General features: G+C 40.1%; 1 protein-coding gene across 1 annotated transcript in view; it reads right to left on the bottom strand.

Moving 5' to 3' along the window:
• DMGDH (dimethylglycine dehydrogenase) overlaps positions 1–17,695 on the bottom strand; it is a 57,367-nt gene that overhangs the window by 26,128 nt on the left and 13,544 nt on the right. The window contains exons 6-12 of the mRNA XM_036310238.1: positions 15,296–15,544; positions 13,088–13,286; positions 5,755–5,924; positions 5,220–5,373; positions 3,444–3,609; positions 2,840–2,970; positions 21–238 (exon numbers count right to left, since the gene is read on the bottom strand). Of these exons, the coding sequence (XP_036166131.1) occupies positions 21–238; positions 2,840–2,970; positions 3,444–3,609; positions 5,220–5,373; positions 5,755–5,924; positions 13,088–13,286; positions 15,296–15,544 (1,287 nt within the window). The remainder of the gene's footprint in view (positions 1–20; positions 239–2,839; positions 2,971–3,443; positions 3,610–5,219; positions 5,374–5,754; positions 5,925–13,087; positions 13,287–15,295; positions 15,545–17,695) is intronic.

The raw sequence follows: 17,695 nt of genomic DNA on the forward strand, positions 1-17,695 counted from the left end.
AATTATTTTCTGATTCTTACCAGTATAAGATATCCTAATAGCAGTGACAGGAATGTTGGAAACTTTTAAAGACTTGGTTTGAAGAAACTTGAAGACATCATCACTAAGATCTTCAGAGGTCAGTTTCTGAAGGACCTTTCTTGCATGTGGCCCTGCAACTCCAAGGACTCCAACCTCATCAGTTACATTTTTAATTTCAACATCATATTCACCTTTGACTGCCTCTTCTTCAATCCATCTGCATTTGAGTCATAAACATTGTGTTAAATCTTGCTTGAATAATGCATGTTGGTAACATATTATTTCTCTGAAGACATACTTGGTATCTAGAATTACCAGAAAGTCCCCAGAGCGTCATTTCATATAATCACCTAATTTTTAAAGTTGAGGAAACTGGATCCCAGACATGTTAAGTGATTCTCTGTAAACCACCTGCTTATATAAACTGGGGGTAATTTTTCACAGTACAGAAGGATCCTTCAATTGAAATGAGCTCTGGCTCACAATTAAATAGTGACAGCCCTATTGTATTTAAACTAATGACTCAATCTTCAAAAATTAATTATACCCAAATTTTCTCTTATACCTGTACACAGGAGGCACATTCATGCTGCCAAAAGTTAATAATGGGCCTGCCATCAGACACAGAATTACTCTGACAATCACAAGGAAAATATAAAAACTCTAAAGACCAGTTTCCATTTCTGTCCCGATGAGTTATTGGAACCCGGTTATAGAGCTTGTTTATGATTTATTGAGCAGTCCCTAGAACTACACAGGTCTATTGTAAGAGGATCACCTGGATTTACACAAAGCTAAGCTACTACCAAAATGGCTCCCAATACATCCTGGATTGGAGGATCTAATTTGCATCATTTTATAACTAGAGTGAGAATCTGTCAGCATCAAGATTTCTCCTGCCCAACTTTTACACCTATTCATTCCTAGTCTGACATTTAGTAAACAATAATATTCCAAATTCTAAAGATTCTTGTGAAGGATGAACCTGACGGTCAACAATTTAGATCCAACTGTGGACCAGAGAGCATAAAGCATAAAAAAGGGAGAAGATACCCCAGGGAGGCAGCTTACTAAATGTGGGCATCATAATAGAAAGGCCTGGCTTCCGCAAGTTACTTTAATACAAACTTCAGTTTCCTCATCTGAAAATGGGAATAGTGTATACCATGCAAATATATATCTATTAAGAGAGGTAATTAATACAATATGTAAAAAGAGTTCTGACACAATGATGATGCCCATAAATAGGAGTTGATATTATTAGAACCAGTAGAGGAATTCCCTTTTGGAAGGGGGTGGAGACAGGGTCCCTCACTTTCAATAATTTCCGAATAGACATGAAGTTTATTCGAATCAACAAGGTTTAAGAATTAGACAGAAGCTCTCCCACTGCAGACACAGCGGACTCTCATAGCCAGTTAGCCTGGAGGTCAAATCACCCCTGGTATTGCCGATAACAATCAAGGCTTAACTACAAGACTGCGCACAAAGACCACTAGGGGATGCACCAAGAAAGCATAAAAAATGCGGAGACAAAGAAACAGGACAAAACTGTCAATGGAGGATACTGAGTTCAGAACCACACTTTTAAGGTCTCTTAAGAACTGTCTAGAAGCCGCCGATAAATGTAGTGAGATCCTCAAGAAATCTAATGAGACCCTTGATGTTATGATAAAGAACCAACTAGAAATTAAGCATACATGGACTGAAATAACGAATACTATACAGACTCCCAACAGCAGACCAGAGGAGCGCAAGAATCAAGGCAAAGATTTGAAATGCGAAGAAGCAAAAAACACCCAACCAGAAAAGCAAAATGAAAGAAGAATCCGAAAATACGAAGATAGTGTAAGGAGCCTCTGGGACAGCTTCAAGCGTACCAACATCAGAATTATAGGGGTGCCAGAAGATGAGAGAGAGAGCAAGATATTGAAAACCTATTTGAAGAAATAATGACAGAAAATTTCCCCCACCTGGTGAAAGAAATAGACTTATAGGTCCAGGAAGCGCAGAGAACCCCAAACAAAAGGAATCCAAAGAGGACCACACCAAGACACATCATAATTAAAATGCCAAGAGCAAAAGACAAAGAGAGAATCTTAAAAGCAGCAAGAGAAAAAAACTCAGTTACCTACAAGGGAATACCCATACGACTGTCAGCTGATTTCTCAACAGAAACTTTGCAGGCCAGAAGGGAGTGGCAAGAAATATTCAAAGTGATGAATACCAAGAACCTACAACCAAGATTACTTTATCCAGCAAAGCTATCATTCAGAACTGAAGGTCAGATAAAGAGCTTCACAGATAAGGAAAAGCTAAAGGAGTTCATCACCACCAAACCAGGATTATATGAAATGCTGAAAGGTATCCTTTAAGAAGAGGAAGAAGAAGAAAAAGGTAAAGATACAAATTATGAACAACAAACATGCATCTATCAACAAGTGAATCTAAGAATCAAGTGAATAAATAATATGGTGATCATAATAGAATCAGGGACATAGAAAGGGAATGGACTGACTATTCTTGGCGGGGGGAAAGGGGTGTGGGAGATGCGGGAAGAGACTGGACAAATATCGTGCACCTATGGATGAGGACAGTGGGTGGGGAGTGAGGACGGAGGGTGGGGCGGGAACTGGGAGGAGGGGAGTTATGGGGGGAAAAAAGAGGAACAAATGTAATAATCTGAACAATAAAGATTTAATTAAAAAGAAAAAAAGAATTAAAGTTGTACTTTCAACTACTGGTGAAAGAAAAACTCATCTTAAGACAGAGTCAATGTTTAATCCATATACAATTGTCTTACTAGGTGCACACTTACCTAAGATCATGAAGTTCTGATCCAGAACCAGTTATTAATAAAAACTCCCCAGGAGACTGGTGAGAAACAGTCAGCTCAGCATACACTCGACCTTTTGGTGTTAACATGTGACTTATATTTGTAAAACCCACCTGCACAAAAGAATTTAAAATTATCTCAGGATGAAACAAAAATCTTATGTATCCCTTTTAAACCAACATGGAAATAAAAATGTGGGTGTCAACAATGAAAAACATCTGAATCTTATCATTTATATCACTTGTTTGAATTACTTACAAACCTAAGTCCAAGATTAATTTTGAAGTTCTCAGTTTAAATTACAATTATTTGTCATAAAAATTATACTTCAGTCAAAGTTGTAGTTCCTATTGATAGAATTAAGCAAAGTTCATAAGATCCTTGGATGATAACTCATTCAATAAAAATTTAAATTAAAAAATTAGCTAGAATATTCTTGATCAGTTGAAGGGTTCTAGTGTTCACACCAAAATCATTAAGTGGATTAAAATAACATATTGGGGGTTTCTATTTTTTTGTTTTAAATGAGAGGACAGAGTTAAACAGGCCACAATCTTGAACCTTGTACCATTATAAGGTTATTTACCTTTGGAATGACATTTGCAAAGAGATGGTCCAACAATCTAGTAGAATCTTGGCCTTTGATGTTAAACTTGCCAAATGGTGACAGGTCAATCACCCCTACTCTTTGCATAACTTGTTTATACTCAGAGCCCACCGGCTCAAACCAGTTTGTGCGGCGAAAACTTGGCCTGAAACACAGTTTGTCATAAAACAACTGTCATTCATTTTCAGAAAACTACAGAATAAGGATATTTTAATTAACCCTATTTACCTAGTAAATTCTATTTGGGAAAAAAAAATGCAACCTAAAATTCTACTCTGCAAATCATACGTCTATGTTGGAATCTGATTTTTTAAAGTTACTCATATGTCTTTTTTAACCCATTTCATAGTGAATAAATTATTTATTAACTAGGAAATAAGATAGGACATGTGGGCTTTCAAATCTGAAAGAGAGCTTAGAAGTCAACCAGTCCTGTGGTCACCTAAGGAGCATTTTAAAAATGCTATTTGGACCTAATTCAGAATATATGGGGGTGGAGCTATCTTGTCCAGCACTCCTGAAATATAAATGCAAATAAAATCATTGCCCTTATTAAAAGACAGCTTCTGATGCAGCAGGTCTGGGTGGGGCCCGTATTCTGCATTCACAGGCTCCACACCGGGACTAGGCAAGGATCTGATCCAACATCTTCATTTTTTAGAGAAAAGACACAACGTGAATTCCAAGGCTTTGCATTATTTACTGACAGAGCTGGCCCTGGAACAAAGGTCTTCAATTCATTATGCAGGGTCCCTTCTACTTGATGAAGTGGACTCCTAATGTGGTATTTTAACTTCAGAGCAGGATGCTAAGTCTGCAAAATGAGTTTTCAGTAGTTTAATTATTAAACTAGTAGAAGAAACAAGCCAGATCCAAACAGTACAAGGTTAAGAATAGATCTGGTATTTATCTGAGTCATTTAGGGAAAAACCAAACCAATATTTTGCCCTCAGATCATCTAGACTGGCTGCCTGGGGAGCCCAAATAAAGTAACCAACAACTGGCCCTCTACTATATTTTGCACCATTTAGGTCTGGTGTTAAAGTAGACATCAAAACCGTTTTTAAATAAGCAATAAAAAAAGGTAACTTAATTCCTAGATTTGCTATTTGTCTTCTCTTGGGTTATGAATTCTCATGAGAAAAAAATATGCAATCACTATAAATCCCAAGTACAATGATGACATGTAATCCAAGTAAAACAAAGGCAACCACTCTAGAGGAGTTCAGAGAATTGTTTTAGTGACAGCCTTTATGTGTTAGCTTAACCTCAAATGCTACGTAAATGATCCTTTCCCCTCCTTTATCAACAGTGCATACAATTTGCATGACTTGATATACACACACTGGGAGGTAGTTGCTTTGAGCTATTCCTTGATAACTAGAAGACCCATATTTCCATACTATTTCCATACTATGTGATTCAATCAGGCCTCCTAAGCTGGGACAAACCTTTAGGAGCCAACCGAAGGCATGTGAGGATTTGGAGGGGGTGAGAAGGTTCCTCTGAGCTCCTGGGAAATGCCAAGCCGAGGCTTCATCGGGGCTGGTGTAGGGCTCGTGGGGCCAGATGGGTCCTAGATGTGGGCCAGTGTCATGTGAAATAGACAAATGGCTCCACTGCCAGAAAGTAAATGTTGTAGGAATGAGGTGGAGCAATAGGGTGGGAGGGGAATCGGCACTCATGTCCCTCCATCCCACCTCTGAAATTGCATTCTGCAGTCAGAGCCCCAGGCAGGTCAAGTCATTTACTTACCTGTACCCAGTGTCCTGGCCTAGTTTGTAGAACCAGTGTGGTTGTTCCCAGCCCGCATGGAATCCCATGGAACATTTAGACTCCAGGGTTTTATAAAGCCCACTGACTCGCTGAGTCGGCCTCCCAGCAAACCGTTCTTCTTTAGGGTACCCAACTGAAAAAGGAAACCCAGGACTATAACAGCATATAACCAAAGCTAGCAAATGCTTTGAAGGGATTCAAAAAATAGAGAACAGTATTTAAAATACAGAAGCATATACCTGTATTAAATTGATGTAAAACAAAACCCTCAATGCTGTCATTTTTATATTGATCATCCAAGGGGAAAGTCAAAATGAATTTAAAACCGAAAATCACCAATGCGCTCTGCACATGAAATATATACATTAATATAGATTTCCTGTTGCATTTTAGAGGCACAAGGCTTTTCAGACCCCCTCCCACCAAAATGCACAGAACAAAAAGCATCTAGAGTCAGAGGCGCTGCAAGTCCATTTTGCACACACTCTGTAGACACAGTAAATTTGCACTTTACCAATATTGTTGAATCCATACGACTCTCTTGCTTTGGCCTCAGTGTACTGAGTGGTTGTCCATTTGCCATATCGATTGGGATCCAATTCTATTAGGTCAAAAGGAGGCTCTCCATGCAGGATCCAGTCACTGAGATATTTCCCTACCCCGCCGGCGTGGATTATGCCATATCTTTCAAAAATAGAGATACATATACTGTTACTGACATGTGTTATTTTCAAACAACAAAACATGTCCAAATATTTTATAGGGCCTTAAAATTGGGGTGTTCTGTGCTATTCATAATATTTATGCTATCATATTTTTTCCTCAAAAAGAAAACATATTTAAGCATCTAAATTAAATGCACCTGACTTTGTAGCTAGTTTGTTTCTAGTTTCAAGAGATGCATACATACAAAGCAGCCTACAACTCTTGGCTAGTAAGGATGCTCACTTTAGGAAAATGAGGTGAAGGAAGCAATAGGCAGATGTAGTTGATACCTGATCAGCCCTCTTGAGCTGTGATTATCCTGATTAGAAATTTGCAGAAACATGTACACTGTGGAGTGGGATGCTCATCTCTTCTTGGACCAATTTAGTTCTGTGCCAGGATCTTGGGCCATTATCTTAGAAGCAGTCAGACAAGAGGCACTCACCCTGGGACTTGTGGGGAGGAGGCAGAAAGGAACACTGGCTCCTGTATTTTGTAACTAATGGGTCACTTGGTGTAGAAGATGGGCTTGTTTTTTATTTCCATATATGAAGATGCTTTAAAACCAAGAACATGATTGTGGCAAATAATGTGATATAGATGGAGGGATCATAATTTAATGTTGGCTGTGTGCTGTTCCGCCCACTCACTCTTGTCTAGTGAAGGACTTTACCGTGGGTTCATCTGTGGTTTAAGAGAGGCTTCTGGGGAACTGGCTGAGCAGGGGCTTATGGAGAGATGACCATGAAAAGGAGCTCCATGAGCAGACCTCTAAATGCAAGAAATTACAGGACTCAAATCACAGCACCTTAACTGCCAGGTTCTAAGTGCTTGGGAGGAGCTTAGCAAAGATTGGAAATGTCAACTAACTTTTACCAGGTTTGCTATTTGATAAAAGCAAGTGCCTAAATGTGTTAGAGGGCTATTTCTCCTGCAGAATAAAAACTCAGCAATGGGTAGTTCTCTTGATAGCTTAAAGAAGAAAGGCAGGCCATCCAAATTATCCACAAACAACCTCACTAAGCTTTAAGAAAGCAAGAAAAATGATTAAATATGTGCTTAAAATGATTATGAAAGACATGCTTAAAATGTTTATTCACTTACCCAGGCCCAATGTATGAAATACAACAGTTGCCATCTTTGAGAGCTAGAGGTACTGTATACAAGACTTGAAACTGCGTAAACTTTTACTGACATTTATTGAAAGTGCTTACTATTTTCTTGGCACTGTTTCCATCTAACATGTACCAACTGATTAATTCTTCAGCAACTCTATTTTGCCAGTGAGAAAACCAATCCGCACATAGGTGTTAAATAAGGTCACACAACAATAAAGGGCAGATTCAGCATAAAAAGTCAGTCATCTGACCCCAGTGTGTACTCCCTCTTATTGGACTTGACTTTGATGGTTCTATATCTTTTTTTCAGCCAAGACACACGTGGCAGAATTCACATCCCTGGCAGCGTCCTTGAGCATAGCCAGGCTTATACTTTGGTTTCCTCTGGTCTCATTGCTACACCATCATATTCTTTCCCTCTCAACAATGCCCATGAGCAAACAAGTGGGGCAGGGTGCTAGCGTTAGGGGATAATCCTGAATCAAATCCAATTTCTTTAAAAAAAGTAAATCTTTTGGAGAAACTAAGATGGCGGCATAGATAAACACTGGGAAATTGCTGCCTCCCACAACAACTTCAAAAAAAACAACATAAAGACAAAACGGACATCATCCAGAACTACAGGAAGGCTGGCTGAGTGGAAATTCTACAACTAGAAGGAAAGAAAAGCACGCTGAGAGCCAGAGGAGCTGCGGAAGTAAAGTGCAGAGGTACGGAGGCTTACGCGCGCAGAAAGGGGCTGGTACCTGAGGACACGGCTGTCTTTTTGAATCCGGAGGGAGTCACAAGCTCCCGACTGCTCTGAACTCCGGTTCCGGGAAGTCTCTGGGGACCCAGGACTCATACGGGGAGAAACTGGACTGTCTGGCAGCGGGCAGAACTCGGAACTTGAGGTCGGCTTTCCCTCAGAGGTGCTTGCAGCAATTACCCGGACACTGAGACACGGGGTCCCTTAGGGCAGGGCTGAGAATCCACCATAGTTCCTTGCTCCGCCCTTTGATTCCCTGAGACCCCGCCCCACCCAGGCTGCAGCAGAGGCTTTTGCATATGAATGCCCCGGCCCTTTGCAACCTGAAAATTACCTAACTGCAGCTGGGCCAGACAGACCCAGAACTTCCAAGAGAAGGCCCAAGGCCCCACAGCGGCTTGCATTGCTTCACAGCTGGGCCTCATCAGGGTACCTCCAAACTCCAAAAAAGGAAGGGGAATCTGCAGTTCTCTTCGTAGCTCCTGCTGTGTAACCTCAGGCAGAGGCTAAATTAGCACCTCCTTAGATCCAAGAGCCAGTGTACCCAGTGGTCAGAGGGGGACCATCCAGATTACAACTCCTCAGATCCATAGGGGACACACTCAGGGTGCAGACTCAGTGAGCACCAAAATCCCACTGAAGCAAGTCTTGCCCCAGAAGGGTGTCTTCAGCACAGAAGTTCTCCCACTGCAGACACAGCTGATTCTCACTGCCAATTGGCCTGGAGGTCAATTCCTCCCAGTGATCCTACAACAATCAAGGCATAACTACAATAAGACTGTGCAAAAAGCCCACAAGGGGGTACACCAAGAGTGTCCACCTCAGGTAACTGGGGAGGCTGAGCCACTGGGCCCTACAGGACACCTAGCACACAAAACCACTCTACCAACACAGGGAAGCATAAAAAATGCGGAGACAAAGAAACAGGTCACAAATGACAGAAATGGAGGAAAGCAAACGACTGGATATAGAGTTCAAGGCCACATTTATAAGGTTTTTCAAGAATTTTATGGAAACCACCAATAAATTTAGTGAGATCCTCGATAAATCTAGTGAGACTCTCGAGGATATGAAAAAGGACCAACTAGAAATTAAGCATACACTGACTGAAATAAAGAATAATATACAGAGATCCAACAGCAGACAAGAAGATCCCAAGAATCAAGTCAAAGATTTGAAATACAAAGAAACAAAAAATACCCAACCGAAAAAGAAAAAAGATTCCAAAAATATGAAGATAGTGTAAGGAGCCTCTGGGACAACTTCAAGCGTACCAACATCAGAATTATAGGGGTGCCAGAAGAAGAGAGAGGGCAAGATATTGAAAACCTATTTGAAGAAATAATGACAGAAAACTTCCCCTACCTGGTCAAAGAAATAGACTTACAAGTCCAGGAAGCGCAGAGAACCCCAAACAAAAGGAACCCAAAGAGGACCACACTAAGACACATCATAATTAAAATGCCAAGAGCAAAAGACAAAGAGAGAATCTTAAAAGCAGCAAGAGAAAGACAGTCAGTTACCTATAAGGGAGTACCCATATGACTGTCAGCTGATTTCTCAACAGAAGCCATGCAAGCCAGAAGAGAGTGGCAAGAAATATTCAAAGTGATGAGTGCCAAGAACCTACAACCAAGATTACTTTATCCAGCAAAGCTATCATTCAGAATAGAAGGTCAGATAAAGAGCTTCACAGATAAGAAAACGCTAAAGGAGTTCATCACCACCAAACCAGCATTATATGAAATGCTGAAAGGTATTCTTTAAGAAGAGGAAGAAGAAAAAGGAACTCTTACCATTTGTCACAGCATGGATGGAACTGGAGATCGGATAAATACCACAGGATCTCACTCATTTGTGGAATATAAGTAACAACATAAACTGATGAACAAGGACTGATCCAGAGACGGAGAGGCATTGATTGGACTGTCGGGCCTTGGAGGGAAGGTAGGGGAGGGTGGGGGTAAGGGGGAAAGACCAACCAAAGGACTTATATGCAAGCATTTAGGCCTAACCAATAGACACGGACAACAGGGGGGGTAAGGGCATGAGCGGGGGGTGGGGGGTCAGAGGGTAACGTGGGGATAAGGACACATATGTAATATCTTAATCAATAAAAAATATATATAAAAAAGTAAATCTTTTAATAATGTCCACTCTCTAACCATCACCAATTTATATGTAAAATGCCACATAACTAAGTGTTATGAAACCTCTATTCAGAGCCCCTATTTTAGTAGCTAAACGCATAGCATAAGGAGATCTGGGTATGATTTTTGTTCTTCCACTACTAGCTGCAGGACCTTGGGCAAGTTGTGTAACCACCCTGAGCTTTAATCTTCTCATTTTCTTTATGTGCTCATTTTCTTTATAGTGTTGATGAAGAATGAATTGACATGACATTTAAAAGCACATAGTAGGCAAGCAATACCTGGTGGCTGTTGTAACAACAGAGGATGCCCAGTTGATAAGATTTTCATAAGGAAATAATGTATGAAGTGGAAGGCAACATGATGAGGAGAGTTAGATTCTTCTCCCATCTCTAGCATTAATCTGCAGAACCTGTTTCTTCTCAAAGGCCCAGCTGCTAGGTTTTTGAGTGTCTATGTCTGTTAAACTGTCGGATGTTACATTTTTAAGGCATTCTCCCCTCTTTAAATTTGCTGTTTATAATCAGTTCTAAGCCAAGAAAACAAAATTCAACTCAATATAATTAAACTTTTGGGGGGGAGGCACTGTGTTAGTCACCAAGAAGCAGAAAAACTTCCTAGATTGTGATGAAACAAAAGTAAAACACCTTTATCTGAGGGTAATCTGTAAGGTAAATGATCACTGACCTATATGTAGACAGTTGACAAATACCTGTCCTATGGTCTGGTTGCACTAGAACAACAAACAACATAAAAATAAAGATTCCTGGACCCCTCTCCAGACTACTGAATCAGAATCTATAAGAGTGGTCTCCAGGAATCTGTTTGCTTGTTAGTTTTCCAGTTCAACACATCTTTCATGGATTCTAGAGTCAAATAATAGGAATTTCATAGATCACATAAAAAGGAGAATGAAACACATGCAAGTGACCAACCATAAAGTTGAGGTTCTGTTTTTTATTTATTTATTTATTTATTTATTTATTTATTTATTTATTTATTTATTTATTTATTTTTTAAATAGATTTTATTGATTTTCTACAGAGAAGAAGGGAGAGGGATAGAGAGTTAGAAACATTGATGAGAGAGAAACATCGACCAGCTGCCTCCTGCACACCCCCCAGTGGGGATGTGCCCGCAACCAAGGTATATGCCCTTGACTGGAATTGAACCTGGGACCCTTGAGTCCGCAGGCCGACGCTCTATCCACTGAGCCAAACCGGTTAGGCGAGGTTCTGTTTTTAAACATTCCTATGAGGCATTTCTGGTGCGCAGCCAGATGTGGGCACCACTGGCCTTCAGAACCATGGAATGGATCACTGAGATATGCTAGGAGGGACAGCTAATGTGAGCATCCCGTCATATTACATGAGGAATATCTTAGCTATTGTGAATGATGCTGCAGTGAACATAGGTGTACATATATTCTTTACAAATACGTGTCTCCAAATTTTTCAGGTAGATAACCAAAAGAAAGATTACTGGGTGAGATAGTAGCTCTATTCATAATTTTCTGAGGAACCTCCAGATAAAAACCACATGATTTCACTCATATATGGGATGTAAAACAAAAGACAACAAACAGACAAACAAAACAAACTCGTAGATACTGATAACATTATGGAGGTTATCAGAGGGGGTGAGGAGTATTAAAAGGATACAGGGGATTAAATATATGGTGATGGAAAGAGATTCAACTTTGGTGGTGAGCACACAGCAAAGTATACGATGTCATAGTAGAAAGCTGTACATTTGAAATTTATACAATATTATTAACCAATGTTACTCCAATTAATTTAATTAAAAACAAGAAAAATTACACATTCTGATTGTAATTTTAATACACAATTAAAAACTTTGCACTTCAGTGGACACTATCAAGAAAGTGAAAGAACCCACAGAATGGGAGAGAAATTTTGCAAATCATGTATCTGATGAGGGTCTTATATCTAGAAAATATAAAGAACCCTACAATTTAATGATAAAAAGACAAAGAAATAATACAACTTTCTAAAATGGACAAAAGATACAAATAGACATTTCTCCAAAGAAGATATATAAGTGGCGTGCCAGAGACACACTTCCACATGCACATGCCTATAAGACTCCATAGGTGATTACCTAAGCCCTCAGTGACATTACACCTTCCAGTCCCATATCTCCATCTGGTTTTCTCCCTCCGGATGTCCCAGAGACCTAAACTTAACACTTCAAACTCAACCTATAAAAAAACGACACTTATTTTTCTGGTTTTCTCTCCCCATGGTCCTCAGCATCCAACCAGGGGTCAAGTTAGAAAGGTTGACATTATTTGCTATTTTTATCTCTCCGTCAAACCTAATGCAATTAATCACCAAATCTAAATAATTGTACCTCCTGTCTCTCAGTCTTCACTACTGCTTCCTTAGTTCAAACCACAGCCTCTCTACTGTCGGCAGACAGCAGCCTAACCAGGCTTGCACCTCTGGTCAGACCCCATTGCCTTGTGCTCAGCTGCAGCCCAAGATCTAGCACTTGCTGGCAGTTATTAAATGTTAGTTGAATAAATATCCAAATAAAATGGGAAAGAAAAATAGAATATTATTAGTTGTGACATGATAGTAAATGGGGTTTAACATTAATATTTAACAAATTAATGGAACAAATATTAGAGATGAAATCTGAAGTGGGCGATGGAATCATAAATAGCAAGCAACCTGAGGAGTCATGAAAAAGCAAATCATGTTGGACAAACATGAATTATGGTGAAAACAGCATCAGATATGTTATACATTTGATTTTTTGAATTATCTGTGTCACATTGTATTATAAAAACATACTTGTAAGTTGGGGCAAACTGCCCTAAAGAGACACAAATAATGGAAATGGCAGAAAATATACAAAGAGAAAGTTCCAGGAAATCATTGCCTTTCTGTATGCAAATCCTTAAAACCTATACAATTGATGAAACCATTTTATAGTCAGAGTTTTAAGACTAAAATTTTTTATTACTCCCATTTCATTGGTCATGAAAGGAAAAGGTTCTGTCCCTTTCCCCCATTCCACTTTTGACCTGAGATTATGGGACAAGACTTATCTAAAAGACACAACTCTATACTACATATTGAATTACCTGGAGATACTCACCCAAAGCCTATAGCCACCCAGTAGTTTCTGAGTCCCTGATGGGGCCCCACCATAGGCAGAATGTCAGGAGAATAGGTGATAGGACCATTGACAATATTGATGATGTCAGCCTTTTTCAAGACCGGAACCATTTCCATGGCAGCTTCAACGTGTTCCATGATCCGGTCCAGATCTGACTCAAAGAGTTCCTTTCCAAACCCTGAAAGGACACACCATTAATCAGGATGGCACAGCTTCATGGACAAGTACTCTAATGTGATTTAAATCTCTGAATTGGGGATACACTTCAGGATGGCCTGTTAGGAAGCTTTTCTCTCTTGTTTTAATATATATTTTAATATGGTTTTATTGATTTTAGAGGGATAGAGAGCTAGAAACATTGATGAGAAAGAGACATCGATCGGCCGCCTCCTACCAAGGATTGAGCCTGCAACCCCAGCGTGTGCCCCGACCAGGGATTGGAGAGCTTTTGGTTCATGGGTTGATGCTCAACCAGTGAGCCACATTGGCCAGGCTCCTCTTTTGTTTTGTAAGTCTAATCTTGACATTCACTGTCAACAGATGGGTAAATACTATATTATTAAGAACAATAATGTTATTTCTTGAAACAATAAGATCATGAAAGTTAATCTTTTTAATTAATAGAAAATTTAAATTTATACATGGTAACAGTTTTCAGTATTTAATCCAATCACAATTTTTAAAAATAAGCAGCAATTATTTGGTTTATTAAGAGAGATCTTTTATCCTTCAACTAACCATAAAATCTGCTTCATCTGCCCAGGTGAGGGCAAGTGGGAGTTTAGTAAGTCATACCAGGACACTGGGCTAAGTGGAAAACTACTCTGGGATCTAAGATGATGGATTTTAGATCCCTTTTAACTCTCAGCAGGGAAGGAATGGCACAGAGGCCTCTCTCCCTGAGCCCGCTCACAGGCATATCCGAGGGCTTGGAGTGCAGTCATCTTCTCAGTCCTACAAGGCACTGTGACTGAAGGCAGGGCCACAGATGACCTTCTAAAAAAATGTGTCCACCAATACTGATGATTTTCTCACACAGCAGCCAGCCAGCTTCTTCCTGTTCCTCCCATGGACTGCGTGTTGTGTCAGTGGCCTGGAGACCTACAGATCAGCAGGATTCGACCAAATCCTGTGGGTGCTCAGGGCCAGTGAACAGTCTGGTTCTCCCTCCAACTGCAATTATTTAAACATTTGTTCAACATTTATTTGGAGGAGAGGCTGCCAGCATGGGGCAGAGCCCTAAGAGGGAGGCTCCCAGGTGTCAGATCAGCCCTCCCTCAGGGGTCAGGAGCTACTCTGCTCAGGCCCAAATGTGCACAGCACATTCAGTAAAACTAAAGCCCTCAGGTAACTGGCCCAACGTCTGTTGAAAGTGGTTTAGTGATCACTTGTGACATGGACAGAGGCATTCTTTGAGGAACAGTAGGGAGGGATTCAGTCCCTATCTCAAGTAGCTTATCAACGTGTAATTCTAGAAAGTATAAATTCCTCCATTTCACATTATAATAATTGTGTCTCAGTGACATTTTAACTCCTTTTATAAATTAAAACCTGAACTACCTCCTTCATTGACCCAATCTTTACCCCAGCTCTGCAGAAATGTCCCATAAATACCAGAAAAAGGTCCTTTTCCCTTCCAAACTTGAAAGAGAAACAATAGTGCCTCCTGTTTAGCACAGAGGCCTGAGCCTTTTCCTCATCACCTTATGCAGTAGGTAGGCTTCAGTGTGTAGTCCTAACCTACCTGCTCTATGATAGACTCCAAGGTTTTCTTTCTTAGCAGGCTGGATAGCCTATCTCTGATATCTGTCCTGTTTCCAACTGTCAGAGCACAGTAGCAGCTAAATCTGGACACTAGACACAGCAGGAGGGGGAGTGAGGAAAGAGCAGGGATGCAGGAGGTAGGTGTGGGCAGGTAAAAATTACCTAGAGCCTTCCAAAGCAGTGGGGAGCATGTTTCTTCAGCTTCTCCACCACCAGCTGCCTCTTCTCTCTTTCCTTACTCCCTGCTGTGATTATTCAAATGGAGAAGAGAACAGAGGTTACCTCAAACCCCTCGCCCTCAATATCCCAGGTATCCAATAGTCTAGTGTTATGTCATCATCTTATTCTGTGGCCAGCCCCCAGCCACAGGAAAGATAAAACATACATGCCTGCTATGCACACACTTCCATTTGCTACACGAACCTGAAGGGACTCCAGTGGTGACCCATGAGTCCTGGACTTTCATTTTCTCCTGACTTTCATATGGACCAAACAAGAGCCCATCCCTTTCCTGCCGGAGGTAGTAAGAGCCTTCCAGGTCCCGGAGCACAGGGAGTTCTTTTTTCAAAGCTTTTACTTCAGGAATAGTCGAAGTAACAACATATTGATGCTGAACCGGAATGAGAGGATGTTCTAGTCCAACCATTTTACCAACTTCACGAGCCCAAAATCCTGAAATAAAAAGTCATTTTTAAATGTCACCACATCTGACACTGATCTAAGATGATGGATTTTAGACCCCTTTTAACTCTCAGCAGGGAAGGAATGGCACAGAGGCCTCTCTCCCTGAGCCCGCTCACAGGCATATCCGAGGGCTTGGAGTGCAGTCATCTTCTCAGTCCTACAAGGCACTGTGACTGAAGGCAGGGCCACAGATGAGCTTCTGAAAAAAATGTGTCCACCAATACTGATGATTTTCCCACACAGCAGCCAGCCAGCTTCTTCCTGTTCCTCCCATGGACTGCATGTTGGGTCAGTGGCCTGGAGACCTACAGATCAGCAGGATTCGACCAAATCCTGTGGGTGCTCAGGGCCAGTGAACAGTCTGGTTCTCCCTCCAACTGCAATTATTTAAACATTTGTTCAACACTTATTTGGAGGAGAGGCTGCCAGCATAAAATAGTTAGAAGAATTCAGTACTCACGGCAAAGTCTAAAGAATGTCATAATGATCTTTTATTTGTCATTGAAAAATTGAATGGGGAAAGAGAAGACAAGACAATATTGTACATTGCCCAGGGTTTTGAAGATAATTCTGAAATCTAAGAAAACTCTATTCCTGAAAAAGTATTTTGCCCACAAGCAAAGGTGGGCAGAAAAAACACAAAAAAATATATATTTGAAGGAAAAAAATAAATAATCCAAATATATAAAAAGTACCAATGTTGATAAGAAAGACAGTAATGAGCTGACTGTATCTGCAGAACAGGGATGATCAGGCATGGAAGAGGCCCCGTGTGGATATGACCAACATAAGACATCATAACCATGAATAAAGCCCTGCAGGTCAGTTCCCTCTGTTCCCCAGGCCCTCCTTTCCCCAAACTGTGGATGCCTAAAATTCCACAAATACAGAATTGTTCTGTTACTTTAAAATTTGAAAGAGTATATACTTAGGGAGAGGTAAAATTGTTTTCTCTGTTATTTTAAAAGTCTAATTTGAATATGTTTGTAAAATCTTTCCTTTTCAAAGAAAGGGCAGGAAGGCACCAGGAATCCAGAGCAGGAGGGAAGAGGTACCACAGCCAAGGGGAGTGGGCTTATAAACAGTGGAGATTCCTTCCCACAAGCAATGTTTCTCACAGTGCACATGGGAGCTGTCCTATTGGTGGGAACAAATGCGATTTTTTTTTTCCTTTGCAAAACATGGAACCAGATAATTTATGGATGAAAGGAGCCTTGATTATCCCCCCTCTCAACCCTCAGGGTGACTCCTCAGTTTACAGATATGGACCTAAAGTGCAGAGAAGAAAACAGACCTGCCCAAGGTCACAAGGGGACCCCTCGCCCCCCACACCCTGGAATGATCCCATCTTACTGTTTTTCTTGCTACAGAAAGACTTTATTTAAAAAATCCAAGACTCCTTCACTTGTAGAAAGGTACTTTAGAATCTAAAATGCTAATAATGATTATTCGTCAGGGATCTGGTGCTGCCTTACCAACGAATCATTTGGGGGGCGGGGAAAAGGGCTCTATGCTCTTGTTTGTTTCATAATTTCGAGTAATCATTCAAATGATTAGGGGATTTTATTTAAGTTATTTATTTAGGGGTTTCACTTTCTAAATTTGTATCCACTTTTATTTCTGCTTTTTTCAGAATCTAATAAGGATTTCTGAAGTCATTATCAAGTCCAGAGCTAAACATAGAATCATCAGTTATGAGTCAGTCTAGGAACCCAGATTATGCACTTTTACATGCAAATGTTTATTTCTATTTAACCATCTAAATATCACTCTTGTGTTCTGTTGTTATATTTTGGGCTAACGGCCAAGTTGGTTACACTTGAATAATAGCCCCAGAAAGGGGTATCCATATGTAAACCAGAAATCTTACTTGTGGGCATTAAAGCTGTTATAGTCTTTAAATAATTTAGAAAATTTATTTGTGCTGACAGGAATATGTAAATAATCAATGTCAGGATTTTGTAGGAAAATACAATAAAGTCACATATTCTAGTTACATGCATTAGAGAAGTTTTAAAATATAAAAAGTCCAAATATTTAGTTAGTAATTCAAAGCACTGCAATTTCCTCAATATATTTGTTCAATTAAAAACATAAATTGAATAAAATAAATTCTGTCCTATTCAAATATATTTATAA

The sequence above is a fragment of the Myotis myotis genome, unplaced genomic scaffold, assembly GCF_014108235.1.
Source record: "Myotis myotis isolate mMyoMyo1 unplaced genomic scaffold, mMyoMyo1.p scaffold_m19_p_5, whole genome shotgun sequence".
Taxonomy (NCBI): Eukaryota; Metazoa; Chordata; class Mammalia; order Chiroptera; family Vespertilionidae; genus Myotis; species Myotis myotis.